Here is a 16,934-nt window from a genome sequence, read left to right as displayed (position 1 = left end):
GGTTGAGTTTGGGACTGAACTGGAGCAAGAGGCTGCCTGGGAGGAACCCTTGTGGCCTTCCCATGGTGAGGCCGCCCCTTTTGGGGGCACTTCCAGGACGACCTTCGGGGGACATGCCAACGCATGGCCGAGGCTGTGTTGGGTACCCACGACGACTGGCAGATCGGCAAGACCAAGATCTTTCTGAAGGTGAGCACAGCCTTGAGGACTGTGAACTCCGAGGCCAAGGTCGATGGGGAATGGAAGTTGGTATTTGGGACCCTGTGGTTGCACAGGGTCAGAGCAATGGGGAGGTCTGGGTTCAAATTCCCCTTTGAGGCTTGTGTGTTCACGGGTCCCTCCTGCACTTTCCTGACAGACCATGCTCATTCTGGGCCATGTTTGGTTGTGTCACCCCCTCACTCTGTGGGGTCCCCCAGTCCTGTGCTCTTGGGGCTTCAAGGTCAGGCTGAGCAGGAGAGAAGAGGAGCAGAGTAGGGAGCAGGAAGCTGTGGGGAGGGGACTAGCCTGGGTTCTTGCTTCCCCATTTCCACTTCCTGGCTACTCGATTTCTGGCTGTCCAGGGTGAGGGTGACAGGCAGTGCTTGCTCCTTCCTTTCCGAGAGCAGAGTTGAGGCAGTCCAGGACATCATTGGGGTGGGGGTAGGGGAGCGGAAACTAGTTTTGAGCAGAGTCAGTGGGTCAGATTCCTCTCTTCATCTCCCCCTCTCAGAATCACCTCGGCTGCTGCCCTCTTGGATCACTTACTTGTTCTGTGCAGCTGGCAGAGGCTGACTTCTGCCCTGATCCCATTAGTGCTCTAGCAGCCTGTGAACAAGGGTGGTTATAGCATTTTAGAGGCTCAGAGTCAGGTGCCCAAGGTGGGGTGTCTGGAGTGTGGAGATGGGTCTGGGAAGATGCCTGCAGTGTGAAAGCATGTAGAACCAGAGAGCCTGCATGAGGGTCATTGTCGTTCATCCTCCTTCTTCCTTCTCGGGGCCATGGTTTCAAGAGTGCCCACTCCCAGTTCTCATTCATTCATTCATTCATTCATTCAGAGCTGCTCTCTTGTGCTGGGCCTGTCGACATGGACTGTGGTCTGTGATTAGCAGATGTACTAGCTCCCTCTGAAACTCACTTGGTGAGGCCTCTTTGTACTAGGGTGATATCAATTTTCCCTTTCCCACAACACACACATGAATGCTCACATACATTCTCACTCATTCCCACATACATACATGCCCTTACATACATGCACTCATACAATACATATACATTCACATCACACACATGTATGCTCACACACATATACACTTACACATGTGCACTAATACACACAAACAAGCACACATTGACACATATAACCCTATACATGCATGCACTAATACATAAACATTCACACACATACTTGCATACTTACACAGTACACTTGTACACTCGAGCATACATTACACATACTCATAGAACATAGTGCCAGCACACTGAGACCCTCCATTTATATGTATTGTGTGAACCACAAATTTTTATCCAACTTAAATGAGGGTTAGGGGATTCAGGGTTGAGGAGAGAGAACAGGCAAGTGGGCAGGCCAAGGGCCAGGATGAGAAGGGAGTGAGCTGAGGGATCTTGGCTTATCAGTGTCACAGCCCATGGATTGTGTTTTTGGTGGGTCTCTCCTTAGGGGTACTGTGGGCTGCCACAGCAGACTGATTAGGAGGTTCCCATTAAGGCTCTACAGAGAAGGGATGGGAGCCGAGCCAAGATCAGAGGTGGGGGAGATGTCATAGCATGGGGTGAAGCCAGTGTAGCTGCCTAGTGGACCCCCTGATCAAGCAGGCCAAATTCAAGTGCCCCACCCAGGTTCTGGGAACAGCCACAATCTGTGCCTGTGACTGTAGGAGGCTGCTTCTTGGGGCCAACACAGATGGGCAGCTTGTGGATCCCACCGAACCCCAAGCCTGGGCTTCCAGTGAAGGAAAAGAGGGTCAATGGGACTGGGGGGGGGTGGACTCAGGAGTTTCATCCTCCAGGACCATCATGACATGCTGCTGGAGGTAGAGCGGGACAAGGCTATCACTGACAGAGTCGTCCTTCTTCAGAAGGTCATCCGGGGTTTCAGGGACAGGTACGTAGCCTCCACTCAGGTGTGTGCATGATGGACTCACCTCTGATTCTTTGCATGAGCGCTCGGTCTATGTACATGCATGTACCCTTTTTTTTTTTGTTTGTTTGTTTTGGGGTTTTTTTTTTTTGTTTTTTTCTTGGTTTTTGGGCCACACCTAGCGTTGCTCAGGGGTTACTCCTGGCTGTCTGCTCAGAAATAGCTCCTGGCAGGCACGGGGGACCATATGGGACACCGAAATTTGAACCAACGACCTTAGGTCCTGAATTGGCTGATTGCAAGGCAAACACCGCTGTGCTATCTCTCCGGGCTCGCATGTACCCTTTGTACACATATGTCTGTTGTGTGCATGGCCCCAACTCCACAGAGAAACACAACCTCATTCACTCAGAAGTAGCTTGTCCCACTGCATGTTCCCATGACACACACGTAAATGCCTGAGGCTCATACATGGGATCCTGATGGGGCCTGTTAAAACCTCCCAGTGACCAGTTCTCACAGAGGAACTTTGAGACTTCATAAATAACAAAGTTTCCCTTTAAGAGATATGTGTATGGCTATGGGAGTTTACAAATGGCTCTATGGAAACTATACAGACTGTCCCTTTTGTAGTTCTTCTGGCTATTCTATCCCGCTTTCAATATTTTCATTTATTCGCCCAGGCATCCATCCCTTCATCCTTTCATTTATCTATCCATCTATCTGTCCATTCACCCATCCATCCATCCACCCCTTTTCATCTATCTTTCTTCCCATTCATTTTTTTTTTTTGGTTTTTGGTTTTTGGGCCACACCCAGTGATGCTCAGGGGTTACTCCTAGCTATGCACTCAGAAGTCGCTCCTGGCTTAGAGGACCATATGGGATGCTAGGGGATCGAACCACGGTCCATCCTAGGCTACCTTACCTCTAGCACCACCATGCCAGTTCCTGAAATAATTTTGTCCCAATGCCCATTCTTCAACCTGTCCATCATATATTCGATCCATCATCCATCTGCCCATTCTTTTACCTACGTATGTAGCCCTTGGCCCACCTGTCCTGTGTGTCACTTCATTTCCTCCATAGTTGCTTATTGATTATGTGTATGCAATGAGGCAAGCACTTGCTGGTTCACACACCGACACATCTATCCTTCATTCCTGCTTGATTCAGTGCAGTAGGTACTTGCTCTTTGAAGGTGGGTGGAGGTGTCTCTTTGTTCCTCAGAAGCTTCGAGGTGACTGCTGACTGAGGAGCTGCCTAATGTATGCTGGGGACAACACTTCACTTACATATAGTAAAGAGACATGAACTATAATCCCAATCGTAGTGAGTGTCACTCTCCTTGTCTATAAACCTGAGATGTTGGACAATGAATAACAATTCATGGGTCAGAGTGATGATACAATGGATTGGGCATTTTCCTTGCATACAACCAACCCAGGTTGCATTGCCAACATCACATCAGGTCCCTAGAGCATCATCAGGAGTGGTGATCCCTGAGCATAGAGTAACACCTTAGCATTGTAAGGTGTGACCCAAAACCAATTCAAACCAACAATAGCAAAAAACAGAGTATCCAAAGCTTTTATATGGGTTCCCTATTTGTACATTTTTCATCCAATAAACATCTTCTGAACTACTATCTTTCTGGGCCTCTTTGACAAACATATAACAATAATGCTTGTGAGGCAGGCATTATTCTACCCATTCTGGAGATAAAGCAGTGAGATTTAGAGATATGATAGATATGCCTCTGGCCAAGGACATGTAGCTTGGAGACAGGCCTGGACTCAGCCTGCTCTCCTGGTTCCAAATCCCAACGATGCTCTGGCCACTGCTCACTTGTTTCTCAGCACTGATTTCATGTATCATGCGGCTGTTTCAGGTCCAATTTCCTGAAGCTGAAGAATGCTGCCACTCTGATCCAAAGGCACTGGCGGGGCCACAATTGCCGACAGAACTATGAGCTGGTGAGCTCCTTGGGGACTGCTCAGCCTCCTGGGCCTTAAAACCTGGGTGTTGCAGATCGGCAAATCCAGCTGGGCCAGAACTTGGTTGACCACCTGACTACCCCAGCCATCCCCTTGCATTCCTCCCGCTCATAGTCCAAATTTGCCCTTGCACACCCCCACTTGGTCAGCACTGTTGCTTTCCTTCTGGAAGTCTTTGGTCAGTTGTGAGTACCTGATTGTTAGGACTCAGGGAGACAGGGTAGCGGATTGTGGGGATCTGTGTGGAGCAATTGGACTGCTCAGACTAAGGGCTAAGGACTCAGCCAGGAATGACTGGCCTGAATATGGGGGTTTTGTTTTGGGTATTAGAAGATCACTTCGCTCTCGAGTGAGGGGCTAAACAGTCTAAGAGGCATGCAGACAGGGCCAGGGTGGGGTAGGGCAGTGGACTGTAAGCACAGCGCCTGTCCTTGCAGATGCGGCTGGGCTTCCTGCGGCTGCAGGCCCTTCACCGCTCCCATAAGCTGCACCTACAGTATGTTTTGGCTCGGCGGCGCGTCATCAAGTTCCAGGCCCGCTGCCGTGGCTATCTGGTGCGCAAGGCCTTCCGCCACCGCCTGTGGGCAGTTCTGACTGTGCAGGCCTATGCCCGAGGCATGATCGCCCGCAGGCTACACCGACGTCTTCGGGCTGAGGTAAGGAGACTGGAGTTTACAGAACCCTTACCCCCTACAGAGCCCCTTGGGGGGGTGTCGTCTTAAAGACAAATGCAGAACTCCCACTTGTTGGATGTGGCCAATGGAGGCCTTAGGGATCTGTTCACTGAGCCATGAACAGGCCTGGGGTCAGGCCATTTACTTTATCCTCTGAGCCAAGGATTGAGGTGAGGAGTTAGTAATGCCTGTCTTTAGGGGGCTCCAGATACACTTGATTGGTGTCTTGGCCCTTGGTGGCCAAGGGTATATCTATTACCTATCAACTCTCCACTGCTTCATCTGCAAAAATGGGTAGAATAATGCTGGCCTCATAGGCACTATTGTTGCAGGTTTGTCAAAGAGGCCCATGAAGGTAGGCATCTATGTTGCCACTCACCTGCTGAGTATCCTGGAGTAGTTTTTAGGACCTCAGTTTCCCTCTCTGGCAAATTACTTGGCTTAGTTGCTCGCAGCCCTTAAACTCAGTCAGGGTGTGGGTAAAGTGCAGCCTTGGCTCCATATGATGGGGAATCGGGGGCTTATTTTCCCATCAGTACCGTCGGCGCCTGGAGGCTGAGAAAATGCGGCTGGCAGAGGAGGAGAAGCTCCGGAAAGAGATGAGCGCCAAGAAGGCCAAGGAGGAGGCCGAGCGCAAGCACCAGGTGAGTTGACACATTACACTGCACTTTAGCCGTGGCATCCAGGGGTGTTCCTGGTTCATCTCAGCCTGGCTTTTCACAGTCTGTGCACAGCCCTCCTCATCCACACCCTAGAAGTCAGATCCTGCTACATGTAAAGGACCATATCTGGGATGAGGCCTTTTCTAGCTCCTAATAGCAGAACAAAGGCTGATCTGGGTGAGAGCAGTAAGGAAGTCCCTGCCTTAGGGCTATGAACCCTGAACTGTGAAGCACCGTCTGTGGGAGATGCACATTCAATTTTGGAGTTGGGGATATTTTGGAGCACACCTGGTGGTGCTTGGGACAATTCCTGGTTGTGTTTGGGAATTTTTCTGGTAGTGTTGGGGGCTATGCAGTGCCAAAGATCAAATCAGGTTCCCACATGCAAGGCATGAGCTTTGGCTATTTTTTTTCTTAATGTTTCTTGGCTTTAATTTCTAATAATAGTCACGGAAAAACTCATATAGACACAAAATTTTCTTGGGTCTTCAAAAATTAAAAGATTAGAAAGTTTTGAAACCAAAGTGTCTGAGAACCATTGAATAAATTACATGTAGGGGCCGGGTAGGTGGCGCTGGAGGTAAGGTGTCTGCCTTGCAAGCGCTAGCCAAGGAAGGACCGCGGTTCGATCCCCCGGTGTCCCATATGGTCCCCCCAAGCCAGGGGCGATTTCTGAGCACATAGCCAGGAGTAACCCCTGAGCGTCAAACGGGTGTGGCCCAAAAACCAAAAAAAAAATAAATAAATAAATTACATGTAGGTGACATTTTCTAAATTAAATTTCTATATGTAATTTACAGAATTGTTATAATACAGTTACTTCGGCATTCAATATTCTAACACCAATCCCACCACCAGTGTAACGTTTTCTTCACCCTTGTCATCAGTTTCCCAACCTCTCCCAAATCTGCCCCATGGCAGGTACAAATAATCTACTTAATATTTTTTGGCACAACTGTAAAATCATCCCACATGCTATCTCTCCAACCCCAGATGAACAAGTCTGAAATAATCCAAACTAGGCAAAGAGTGATACATGTGTAGTTGGGTAGTCTTTACCCAGCTGCCTGCCAGAACTGTCATTTTTATTGAGTACAGAGATGACTCCTGGGTGGGATAATAAGGACAGATAGCTCAGGCTATCCTGAGCCAGTCCCACCTAGGTTTGCAAGTAAAATGACCTCTGTTTTGAGGTAAATCCAAGTTGTAAACAAACATACAAAGGAACCAGGGATGATCTTTGTTTTAGATAAAATAAGGCATAACCTAACACACAACTAAAAGGTAATGAAAACATTATTTTTTTGTTTTTTTTTTGGGGGGGGGTCACACCCAGCAGCGCTCAGGGGTTACTCCTGGCTCTACGCTCAGAAATCACTCCTGGCAGTTTCGGGGACCATATGGGATGCCTGGATTTAAACCACTGTCCTTCTGCATGCAAGGCAAATGCCCTACATCCATGCTATGGCTCCGTCTCCTGATATTATTTTTAAAAGATTAATTAAAAGGAAAAAAATTTTTTTGGTTTTTGGGTCACACTTAGCAGTGCTCAGAGGTTACTCCTGGCTCTGTGCTCAGAAATTACTCCTGGCAGACTCAGGGGACCATATGGGATGTCTGGATTCAAACCACCATCTGTCCTGGATCGGCTGCATACAAAGCAAATGCCCTACCACTGTGCTATCTCTCCAGCCCTCGTTAAAAGAAAATTTGTGAAAATTGTCATATCTTGCAATTGGGTCATTATGTCATTATCTGAAGGTCTACCAGGCTGTTTATTGCTAGTTGACCCCCATGCGATTTGAGTCATCTCCCAAGCCCTGCACATGAGATTTTGAAAACATAACAAGTGGGGAAAGGAACATAAAACACTGTTGTAAAAATATCTATGATCCCTGTGGAGATAGTAGTTTGCAAACATTTCTTTGTTGTAATGCGACTAGTACACATGTGGCTCAGGTATCCACAGTGCTGGCTGTGGGGTTTCTGGGTTGGTGATGTGGTCCTGTCTAGCTGGGAACACCTATATGCAGGAGGTTTCCAAAAGGAGGTCCTGGTGGAAGTGGTTCCTAGCTGCCCTTAGGGACAGGCAGCCACTACTGTCTGAACTTGTCTCTGGAGAGAGCAGGACCAAGTGATCCTGAAACTCAGAGCTGTTCATAGGACATAAGGGTTGGGACTGAGGCCTGGCTGCTGCAGGTACCCTAAGCTCTCCAGTAATCCTTGCTCCCTGAGGCTGTGGTATGGGGTGCTCACACCCATCTATGTCATCTGCCACCTCCCAGGAGCGCCTGGCACAATTGGCTCGTGAGGATGCAGAGCGGGAGCTAAAGGAGAAGGAGGAGGCTCGGCGGAAGAAGGAGCTTCTGGAACAGATGGAAAAGGCCCGCCAGGAGCCCATCAATCACTCAGACATGGTGGACAAGATGTTTGGCTTCCTGGGGACTTCAGGTGGTCTCCCGGGCCAGGAAGGCCAGGCACCCAGTGGCTTCGAGGTAACAGGCTGGTAGAGGGTGCTCCAGGGGCCCAAGAACCACACAAGATGACTCTCCCTCCCCTCTTTTTCTGTGCCTCTTTTGGTTTTGGTGTCACATCTGTTCCCCACCCAGCTTATGACTGGGGATAGGTTATTCCTTTCTGTACCAGGCATCAAACCCAGGGTCTCTCAGCTCATTGCTATGTGTGTGGGTTGTCAGTCCTAGCTGTTACCAGACAACCATGTAGTATCCCGGGGATTGAACCCAAGGTTCTAATAAATGCTCATCCCTTTGAACCATCTCCCCAATCCTTTGCACAAGTGACCATCTGGTCCCCTCTGGGTAGAGGGAAGGAGTGGTGACCTGGCTCAGGGGCTTCAGGTCACAAGCCCTGTTATGCCTGCCACATGGTGTCACTGTTTGCACCTAGGCCTACTCACCTCCTTATCTTGTTTTTGCTTTAGTTTTCCTCTAGAGCACCTGGTCTGACCATCCTCTATCTGAGGGATGCGGGGAGGCACAGACTGGCCCTGCAGGGACAGTCTGTGCTCACATCCCAACTCTTTATCTCCTCAGGACCTGGAGCGTGGGCGCAGGGAGATGGTGGAGGAGGACCTGGATGCAGCCCTGCCACTGCCTGATGAGGATGAGGAGGACCTCTCGGAGTACAAATTCGCCAAATTTGGTGCCACCTACTTCCAGGGCACCACCACACACACCTACACTCGGCGCCCGCTCAAGCAGCCACTCCTGTACCATGAAGATGAGGGCGACCAGCTGGTGAGTGACTGATGAAGTCTGGAAGACAGGGACTAGAGCAGGCCATGTGACAAGGTTTGGAGGAACAGACTGTTCTGTCATCTGGGGATACTCCAGCTGCTCCTCAAACTTCCTAGTTTCTTTTTTGTTTGTTTTATTTTGGGGCCACATCTGGCAATACTCAATCCTCCAGGCTCTGCACTCAGAGATCACTCCTGGCTGGCTCAGGAGACCATATTGATGCTGTGGATTTAACCCAGTTCCACTGTGTACAAAGCAGATGCCCTACCCATTGTACTATTACTCTGGCCCCATTACATGTGCTAGGATCAACTCTTGTTTGTTCCAAACTCTTGGAAAATTTGGAGCCCTGGCTCATTTAGGTGTCTGATCTGCTGTCGACCTGCAGGCAGCCTTGGCAGTCTGGATAACCATCCTGCGCTTCATGGGGGATCTCCCAGAGCCCAAGTACCACACAGCCATGAGTGACGGCAGTGAGAAGATCCCTGTGATGACCAAAATCTATGAGACACTGGGCAAGAAGACATACAAAAGGGAGCTGCAGGCCTTGCAGGGCGAGGGCGAGGTGAGGCCCAGGAACCCTGGGACAGACAGTTCCTGTCAATCCTTGGCATCCTAACGTTAGGGTCTTCTGTGCAAGGAATGCTGCCCCCCATCAGAACTCTGGCCTGCAGTCAGAGCTCCCCCCTTGGATTTAATGGATGTCTGGGCCCTTCACTGTACAACCCACCTCTGTCACTGACCCCATGGGGACTCAGGAGGTGGCAAGGTGGGCATGGTGGGCAAGGAAACGGCAAGGTGGCATGCCTCACATGCTCTGGTATGTAGTTGAGGTCATCCCTGGCAGGACACCTCGTCTTTTCCTTGAACTCTGTTGCTACTCCCTGATCCCTCCTCTCCTGCAGGCCCAGCTCCCTGAGGGGCAGAAGAAGAGCAGCATGAGGCACAAACTGGTGCACTTGACCCTGAAGAAGAAGTCCAAACTGACAGAAGAGGTTAGCACTCTGAGGGGAACAGACAATGGGCAAGGCTGACTTTGATGTAGTAGGGAATGAGAGTGGATAGATACTGTGTTCAGAGATCCTGGTTAGCCAGTGGCTGGACAGTGATCATGGAGATATGAGAGGGTAGACAGGTAAATGAGGAAGGTTGGAGCCAGAGCAGGGAGAGCTTCCTGGGGGAGGGTATCTGAGAACAGGGAGGATGGTATGGTAGCTAGTCACAGGGAGGACATTTGCTAACAGAGACAGACCAAGAGATTATATTTAATACAAGAGATTTCAGTCACAGAGAATTGTTCTGTAAAATGAGTGTTCATAGGACATTACTTCGCTTGAGTTTGCTTCTTTTGTTACTTTGCCTTTTGTGAGCACTGCTGTGGTCCAGTGTGTCAGGATGCTCTAGTCTAGGAGGGCAGGAAAATAAGAACCAAAGCATTTATAACCCAGAGAAATTTCAAGCCACTGCTTTTGCACACACCAATCCCTAAAATTCCCCTTCCTCTTTTTTGTCTGGAAATCAAAGAAGCCCAAGAACCTCCATGCTCAAAGAGTCAGGTTTCTCTGCCATTGGCAAGGCTTCCCTTGCCTACTTTGCTTTGTCTGGACCAGCTTCCAGCTGAGGTGTAAATCCTTCTTTGCAGCCATTACCCCCACCCCCCGATTTGAATACTAACTCTTTCACTTGATAACTTCAGGAAAAGAATGTGAGGTGATGGTGGTGAGTATTCAGTAGCCGTGGTGACTTCTTGTACCCTTGTCTGCTCACTTCATTCTCTGTGCTTCTGGGATGGGGCTAAGGGGCAAGATGTGTGGGTCTAGATAGGAGAAACACATATCTAGCTATCCAGGTCTGAGACAGCTCACAGAAGGACAAGGGTAGTGGAGACCAGTGTTACCTACTCGGTATTTGGAACATTTGGGCTGCACACCCAGCAGGCTCAGGGGTTACCCCTAGCTCTGTGCTCAGAAATTACTCCTGGTGCTGAAGAAATAGCATGGAGGTAGGGCATTTGCCTTGCAGGCAGAAGGATGGTGGTTCAAATCCCAGCATCCCATATGGTTCCTGAGTGTAGAGCCAGGAGTAACCCCTGAGCACTGACGGTTGTGACCCAAAAACCAGAAAGAAAGAAAGAAAGAAAGAAAGAAAGAAAGAAAGAAAGAAAGAAAGAAAGAAAGAAAGAAAGAAAGAAAGAAAGAAAGAAAGAAAGAAAAAGAAAGAAAGAAAGAAAGAAGAAAGAAAGAAAAAAAGAAAGAAAGAAAGAAAGAAAGAAAGAAAGAGAAGAGAGAAAGAAAGAAAGAAAGAAAGAAAGAAAGGAAAGAAAGGAAGAGAAGAAAGGAGAGAAAGAAAGGAAGAGAAAGAAAGGGAGGGAGAGAGGAAAGAAGAAAGAGAGAAAGAAGAAAGAAAAAAAAAGAAAAAAAAGAAAAAGCAAGAAAAGAAAGAAAAGTTTAAAAAGAAGAAAAAAGAAAAAAGGAAGAAAGAAGAAAAAGAGGAAAAAGAAAAGAAAGAAGAAAAAGAAAGAATGAAGAAAGAGAAAGGAAGGAAGGAAGAAAGAAAGAAAGAAAGAAAGAAAGAAAGAAAAAAGAAAGAAGGAAGGAAGAAAAAAAGAAAGAAAGAAGGAAGAAAGGAAAGAAAGAAAGAAAGATAGAAGGAAAGAAGGAAAGAAGAAAGGAAGAAAGAAAGAAAGAAAGAAAGAAAGAAAGAAAGAAAGAAAAAAGAAAGAAAGAAAGAAAGAAAGAAAAAGAAAGAAGAAAGAAAGAAAAGAAAAAGAAAGAAAGAAAGAAAGAAAGGGGGCTGGAGAGATAGCATGGAGGTAAGACGTTTGCCTTTCATGCAGGAGGTCATCGGTTCAAATCCCAGCGTCCCATATGGTCCCCCGTGCCTGCCAGGAGCAATTTCTGAGCCTGGAGCCAGGAATAACCCCTGAGCACTGCCGGGTGTGACCCAAAAACCACAAAAAAAAAAAAAAAAAGAAAGAAAGAAAGAAAGAAGAAAGAAAGAAAGAAAGAAATAAGAAGGAAGGAAGGAAGGAAGGAAGGAAGGAAGGAAGGAAGGAAGGAAGGAAGGAAGGAAGGAAGGAAGGAAGGAAGGAAGGAAGGAAGGAAGGAAGGAAGGAAGGAAGGAAGAGAGGAAAGAAGGAAGGAAGGAAGGAAGGAAGGAAGGAAGGAAGGAAGAGAGGAAAGAAGGAAGGAAGGAAGGAAGGAAGGAAGAGAGGAAAGAAAGGAAGAAGAAAGGAAGAAAAAGAAAGAAAAGAAGGGAGGGAGGGAAGAAGGGAGGAAGGGAGGAAGGAGAGAAAGGAAAGAAAAAGAGAAAGAAGGAAAGAAAGGAGAAAGAAAAAGAAAGCAGAAAGAGGAAAGAAATAAAAGGAAGAAAGAAAGAAGGAAAGAAAGAAGAAAGGAAAGAGAAGGAATAAATAAATAACTCCTGGCAGGCTTAGGGGACCATATGGAGTGCCTGGGATTGGACCTGCACCAACCACACGCAATGCAAACATCCTACCCACTGTGCTATTGCTGCATCCCCCATGAATTGTGTGTGTGTGTGTGTGTGTGTGTGTGTGTGTGTGGACATACTTGGTGGTAGTCAGGGGCTACTTCTGGTCCTATACTCCTGGCAGGGCTCAGGGTCCATAGGGCTATTGGGGATCGAGTCCAAGTCTGCTGTAAAAGGCAAAAATGCTTCACTTGCTGTACCATTGCTCTAGCCCCAAGATATTTGAAACTTGCTTTCTGGAAGTAAAAGTTGTATGTGGAGCCCACTCCCTAGAGGTAGGGGCCTGTCAAAGTCAGAAGCAGATCTGTTCTGGTGCAAAGTGTACCCCAAAGGAGAGCTATTGGCCCAGTGTGTGAGCTGCCTGACTCTTCTGATCCCTTTCAGGATTAGAGAGATGTGAGTAGGTTCTGGCAGGAAGCAGGGCTCTCTCCCCCTTCATCCTGCCCCAGTCAAGTCTGGTCCTCCTCCCATTGGCCCAGGTAACCAAGAGGCTTCATGATGGGGAGTCCACGGTGCAAGGCAACAGTATGCTAGAGGACAGGCCCACCTCCAACCTGGAGAAGCTGCACTTCATCATCGGCAACGGTATCCTTCGGCCTGCACTCAGGTTTGTGGCAGTGGGGCAGGACCTAGTGGACAGTGGGGGGGGGGGGGGGCTATGGCAGGGCAGGGCCTGTGGGAGGGGCCTTTTGTTTGAGGCGGGGCCTTGTGATGGGGCGGGCAAGGTTGGCACTGTGTCAGAGGCTCAATCTAGGGCTGCTCTAGGGTGAGCCACGCTGAGCTCAATGTGCTGTTTCTATCATTTTAGATTAAGCCAGTGCTTCTCAAATAGTGGGGCGTGCCCCCCAGGGGGTCGCTAGCCTCCTTAAAGGGGGGCACGTTTAACCTCAGCAAACACTGTCATAACAAGCTAAGCCCGTGTTTATGTCTCTGTATGTTTCTCGAGCTGAGAGTTGCTGTGTCCTGCTTCAAACCCCACTTCACTCCACAGCTATGCATTGCAAAATGTGCTCGTTGTAGCCATTAATCCAGACATCACCTCTGATTAAAAAATCAGCTCAAATTAATTTATATATTTTTGTTTTCAAGTTAAAGTTTTTTTAAATAAAGATACTATTTACAATCGCACAAGGGGCGCAAAAAATGTTTTCTTCTTCCTAGGGGGGCATGACAGAAAATAATTGAGAAGCACTGGATTAAGTCAATCAGGCCTGGGTTTAGCTTCCCCTGCTGGCTAGTTATATGGCTCTGGGAAAATTGTGTCATCTTCCTCAAGGCTCCTCTTTCTCATCTGCAAAGGGGAAATAACAATTCGTCTTCTGGGCAGATAAAACTGAACAGAATCCGCACTCAATAAACCCTACTATTATCACTCACGGACACGGATCTTCGGCTTTAACGCCAGCCTTGTCAGTACCGACAGCACCCAAATCAGATGTTGCTGTGGGTTCTTGAGCCTGGGAAACCTTGGGGGGGGGGGTGGTTGTTGGGTGGATGGAACTGGAGGTATTGGGTGGAGCTGGAGTGATCCAGGAGTTACCAGAAGCAAAGAAAGGTATCAACTGAGCTGAGGTAGTGGAAGGAAACAGGACATATCTGAGTCAAGATAGGATAAATCTTGACTTGCGTATCTGCGGTAGAGCAACAGGATGGGGCAGATCTGGGCTGAGGATGGGGTAAAGATGATCCGTATTTGACATGAGATCTGGAGCAAAAACTAGATCAGCTTGGCGTCACTGGCCCCCCAGGATCCCTGCTTTCCAGCCAGTCCCTCCTTGTTCCTCTTATTGCCTGGCCACGCAGGGTCATAGCTCTCATAGCTCCCGGATCCCTCTCTGTCAGGAAGTCAGGAAAAAACGCTAGTTTCCTGGGCTGGAGAGATAATACAGGGGTTACATCATGTGTCCTGCAGGCTATTGACCCCAAATCAGTTCCTGCATCACACGATTCCCTCTGCGAGATCTCCTAAACACAGCCTAGGAGATCTCACCATCCTAAAGAAAGAAAAATTAAAGGTGTGTTAACAGAGCAAAGATTTGCCTTCCAGTAATCTCACCATCAAACCTAAATGTGCAGTTCCAGTGTTTGTCCTCTCCCGCTCATGGGGAACACAGTAATCTCTGTTTCTTTTGTCAGTTCCTGTTCAGAAGAGGAGGGGTGGAGAACCTGAGCTTCCAGCTCCAGGAGATAAAGCTTCTACTGGTCTGTGGCAAGATGGAAAACATGAGGATGTTCCTAAAGCTAAATTTGATGTCCTTTCTTTTTTGCTTTTTGGACCACACCTACTGGAGCTCATGGGTTACTTCTGGCTCTGGAAATTCTCAGGAATTTCTACTAGTGGTGCTGAGGGATGGGGTAGGGGTACGGCCATATGGGATGCTGAGGTTCGAACCTGGGTCAGCCACTTGCAAGGCACGTGTCCTACCTGCTGTACTATCGCTCTCATCCCCTACTTTGATTTTCCTTAAAGGATTGCGGTTTGTTCTGGAATTTCACCCTTCCTATTTTGAGGATAAAAAATGGTATTTGTTTATGGACAGGTTGTGTATAGGGTGTATTTTGAATGTCTTCACTTGTTATGATAAAAAGTTTCCAGCCTATAGATTTTATCTTGACATTACACTAGTCTGTGATGTTTCAAAGTTGGAAAGCCTCGAAATGAGATAATCCCTTCTTCCTGTCCAGCCCTGCCCTTCTGAGCGGGGAAAGTGGTGGGCAGTGCCCTTCAGAGATCACTTTGTATCCTATCCTTAGCCTTGATCAGACAGTTCTCTTCTACTGGCATTTTGAGGAATTTATTGTGCTAGATTTTATGTGAATTTTAGCCTGTTTTTTCATCACAGAATCCTCTGAAGAAGGTACTATCATTTCCTTTGAAAATAAGTACGGGCCCGGAGAGATAGTACAGCGGCGTTTGCCTTGCAAGCAGCCGATCCAGGACCAAAGGTGGTTAGTTCGAATCCCGGTGTCCCATATGGTCCTCCGTGCCTGCCAGGAGCTATTTCTGAGCAGACAGCCAGGAGTAACCCCTGAGCATCGCCGGGTGTGACCCAAAAACCAAAAAAAAAAAAAAAAGAAAGAAAAAGAAAAGAAAAGAAAAGAAGTACCCCAAACCTACCTTCACTGCTTTAGTGACGACAAATACAACATTTACAACATTTAGCCATTAACTCAAGCATGTCAGGAGAAAGTTAATGTCTTAGGATTTTAATTCAGTGGCTCTGGATGGCAACTTTCAATGCAGTGGGTTTGATCCCTACATCACATGGCCACTGAACACTGCTAATGGCAAACCCTGAGCACTGAGATAGGAGCTCTCTCCTTCCCACAAAACTCTGCTGGATGTGGACCCAAAATCAAGAAAGGAAAAAAAAAACGGAGACCAGAGTCTAGTACAATAGGTAGGGCATTTGCCTTGCATGAAACTGACCCAGGTTCCATCCCCAGCACATATTGTGGCATACCTCAGTCTCAGTCAGGAGTAATTCTTGAGCCAGGAGTAACCCCCTGAGCATTGTTAGATGTGGCCCACAACCAAAAAAATTTTTAAAAAAAGGAACAGAAGGAAAGGTAAAAAAAGAAAAGAAAAGGAAAGGAAAGTCTCATACTTATTCCATCTCCCAGAAAACTCTACAGAATATCTTGCTGTTTTTGCACTGCCAGTTGCCTTTAGTATAAAGGGTATTTGCTGCCATGACTGTGGGTTGAAGTCACACTGCTGTGGGCGATGGAGACTGAGGGATGCTGGGCCTTTTATCAGTGCAGCCGTTGTTCCCCAGAGCAGGCATCACACTATCCTTTTGGCTGCTATGCACTCCAGAACATCTGCAACAGATGTTTTATACTGGTGACCCATGTAGGGTGAAGTGACAGAACAAGGCCTGTAGAGGGTCAAATCAAGTTTCTTCAGGAGTGGCAGAGACAACTGCTGAAGTTGGTGATAGGAAGGTTGGTTTTATGAGTGAGAAGTAGTCTTTGAGGCTGTGAGTTTCTCACTTGGTGGTAGAGTTGGGTGACTTTGTTGTGGGTGGAGCATCCTGTCAACTGAGCCCAGTGGAAGCTGTGGGGGGGCCTGTCTTCCTAGTTCCCTCTTTTTTGTTGTTTTGGGTTTTTTTTTGGGGGGGTACACCCGGTGATGCTCAGGGATTACTCCTGATTATGCACTCAGAAATCACTCCTTGCTTGGGGGATCATATGGGATGCTAGGGGATTGAACCGTGGTCTGTCCTAGGCTAGTGCCGGCAAGGCAGACAGATGCCTTACCGCTCTGCACCTAGCTCCCTCTTGAACTGGGATTCCTTCACTCAGTATCACATGTTTAAGTGTCTTCTTTCCTTGCTCCCCTGCCCACCCAGGGATGAGATCTACTGCCAGATCAGCAAACAGCTCACACACAACCCCTCTAAGAGCAGCTACGCCCGTGGCTGGATCCTCGTGTCTCTCTGCGTAGGCTGCTTTGCTCCCTCTGAGAAGTTCGTGAAGGTATTGGAAGCAGCTGCCCAGCTTGTAGTCGGGAGAAGCTCAGAGAGGCTTGGTAGTGAGACTTTTGGGCACATCTCAAGCTTTGGCCAGGCCCCTCAATCTCCCAGCACTCTTCTCCCTCTCTCCTCAGTTGATTGGTGGGAGATGGAATCTGGCCAGGGGGTTCACTTTGGTTCACCTTAGGCATGGTATTCCTCATGGCCAATCGTAGGGTGCTGGGTGCTGGGTGAATGGTGACAGAGGACCAACTTGGTTGGCCAGCACTGAAAATGGCGAAGACTGGCCCTAGAG

The 16,934-nt window shown here is 48.1% G+C and overlaps 1 protein-coding gene across 1 annotated transcript in view; it reads left to right on the top strand.

Annotated features, from left to right (window-relative positions):
* MYO7A (myosin VIIA) overlaps window positions 1-16,934 on the top strand; it is an 89,441-nt gene that overhangs the window by 44,532 nt on the left and 27,975 nt on the right. The window contains exons 18-28 of the mRNA XM_049780497.1: window positions 97-189; window positions 2,010-2,104; window positions 3,971-4,055; window positions 4,514-4,732; window positions 5,287-5,394; window positions 7,698-7,907; window positions 8,466-8,669; window positions 9,058-9,234; window positions 9,575-9,664; window positions 12,641-12,768; window positions 16,517-16,643. Coding sequence (XP_049636454.1) covers window positions 97-189; window positions 2,010-2,104; window positions 3,971-4,055; window positions 4,514-4,732; window positions 5,287-5,394; window positions 7,698-7,907; window positions 8,466-8,669; window positions 9,058-9,234; window positions 9,575-9,664; window positions 12,641-12,768; window positions 16,517-16,643 — 1,536 coding nt within the window. The remainder of the gene's footprint in view (window positions 1-96; window positions 190-2,009; window positions 2,105-3,970; window positions 4,056-4,513; window positions 4,733-5,286; window positions 5,395-7,697; window positions 7,908-8,465; window positions 8,670-9,057; window positions 9,235-9,574; window positions 9,665-12,640; window positions 12,769-16,516; window positions 16,644-16,934) is intronic.

The sequence above is a fragment of the Suncus etruscus genome, chromosome 9 (genome assembly GCF_024139225.1).
Source record: "Suncus etruscus isolate mSunEtr1 chromosome 9, mSunEtr1.pri.cur, whole genome shotgun sequence".
Lineage (NCBI taxonomy): Eukaryota > Metazoa > Chordata > Mammalia > Eulipotyphla > Soricidae > Suncus > Suncus etruscus.
Note: the sequence above shows the minus strand (reverse complement) of the source record. Positions and strands in the feature narration are given on the sequence as shown.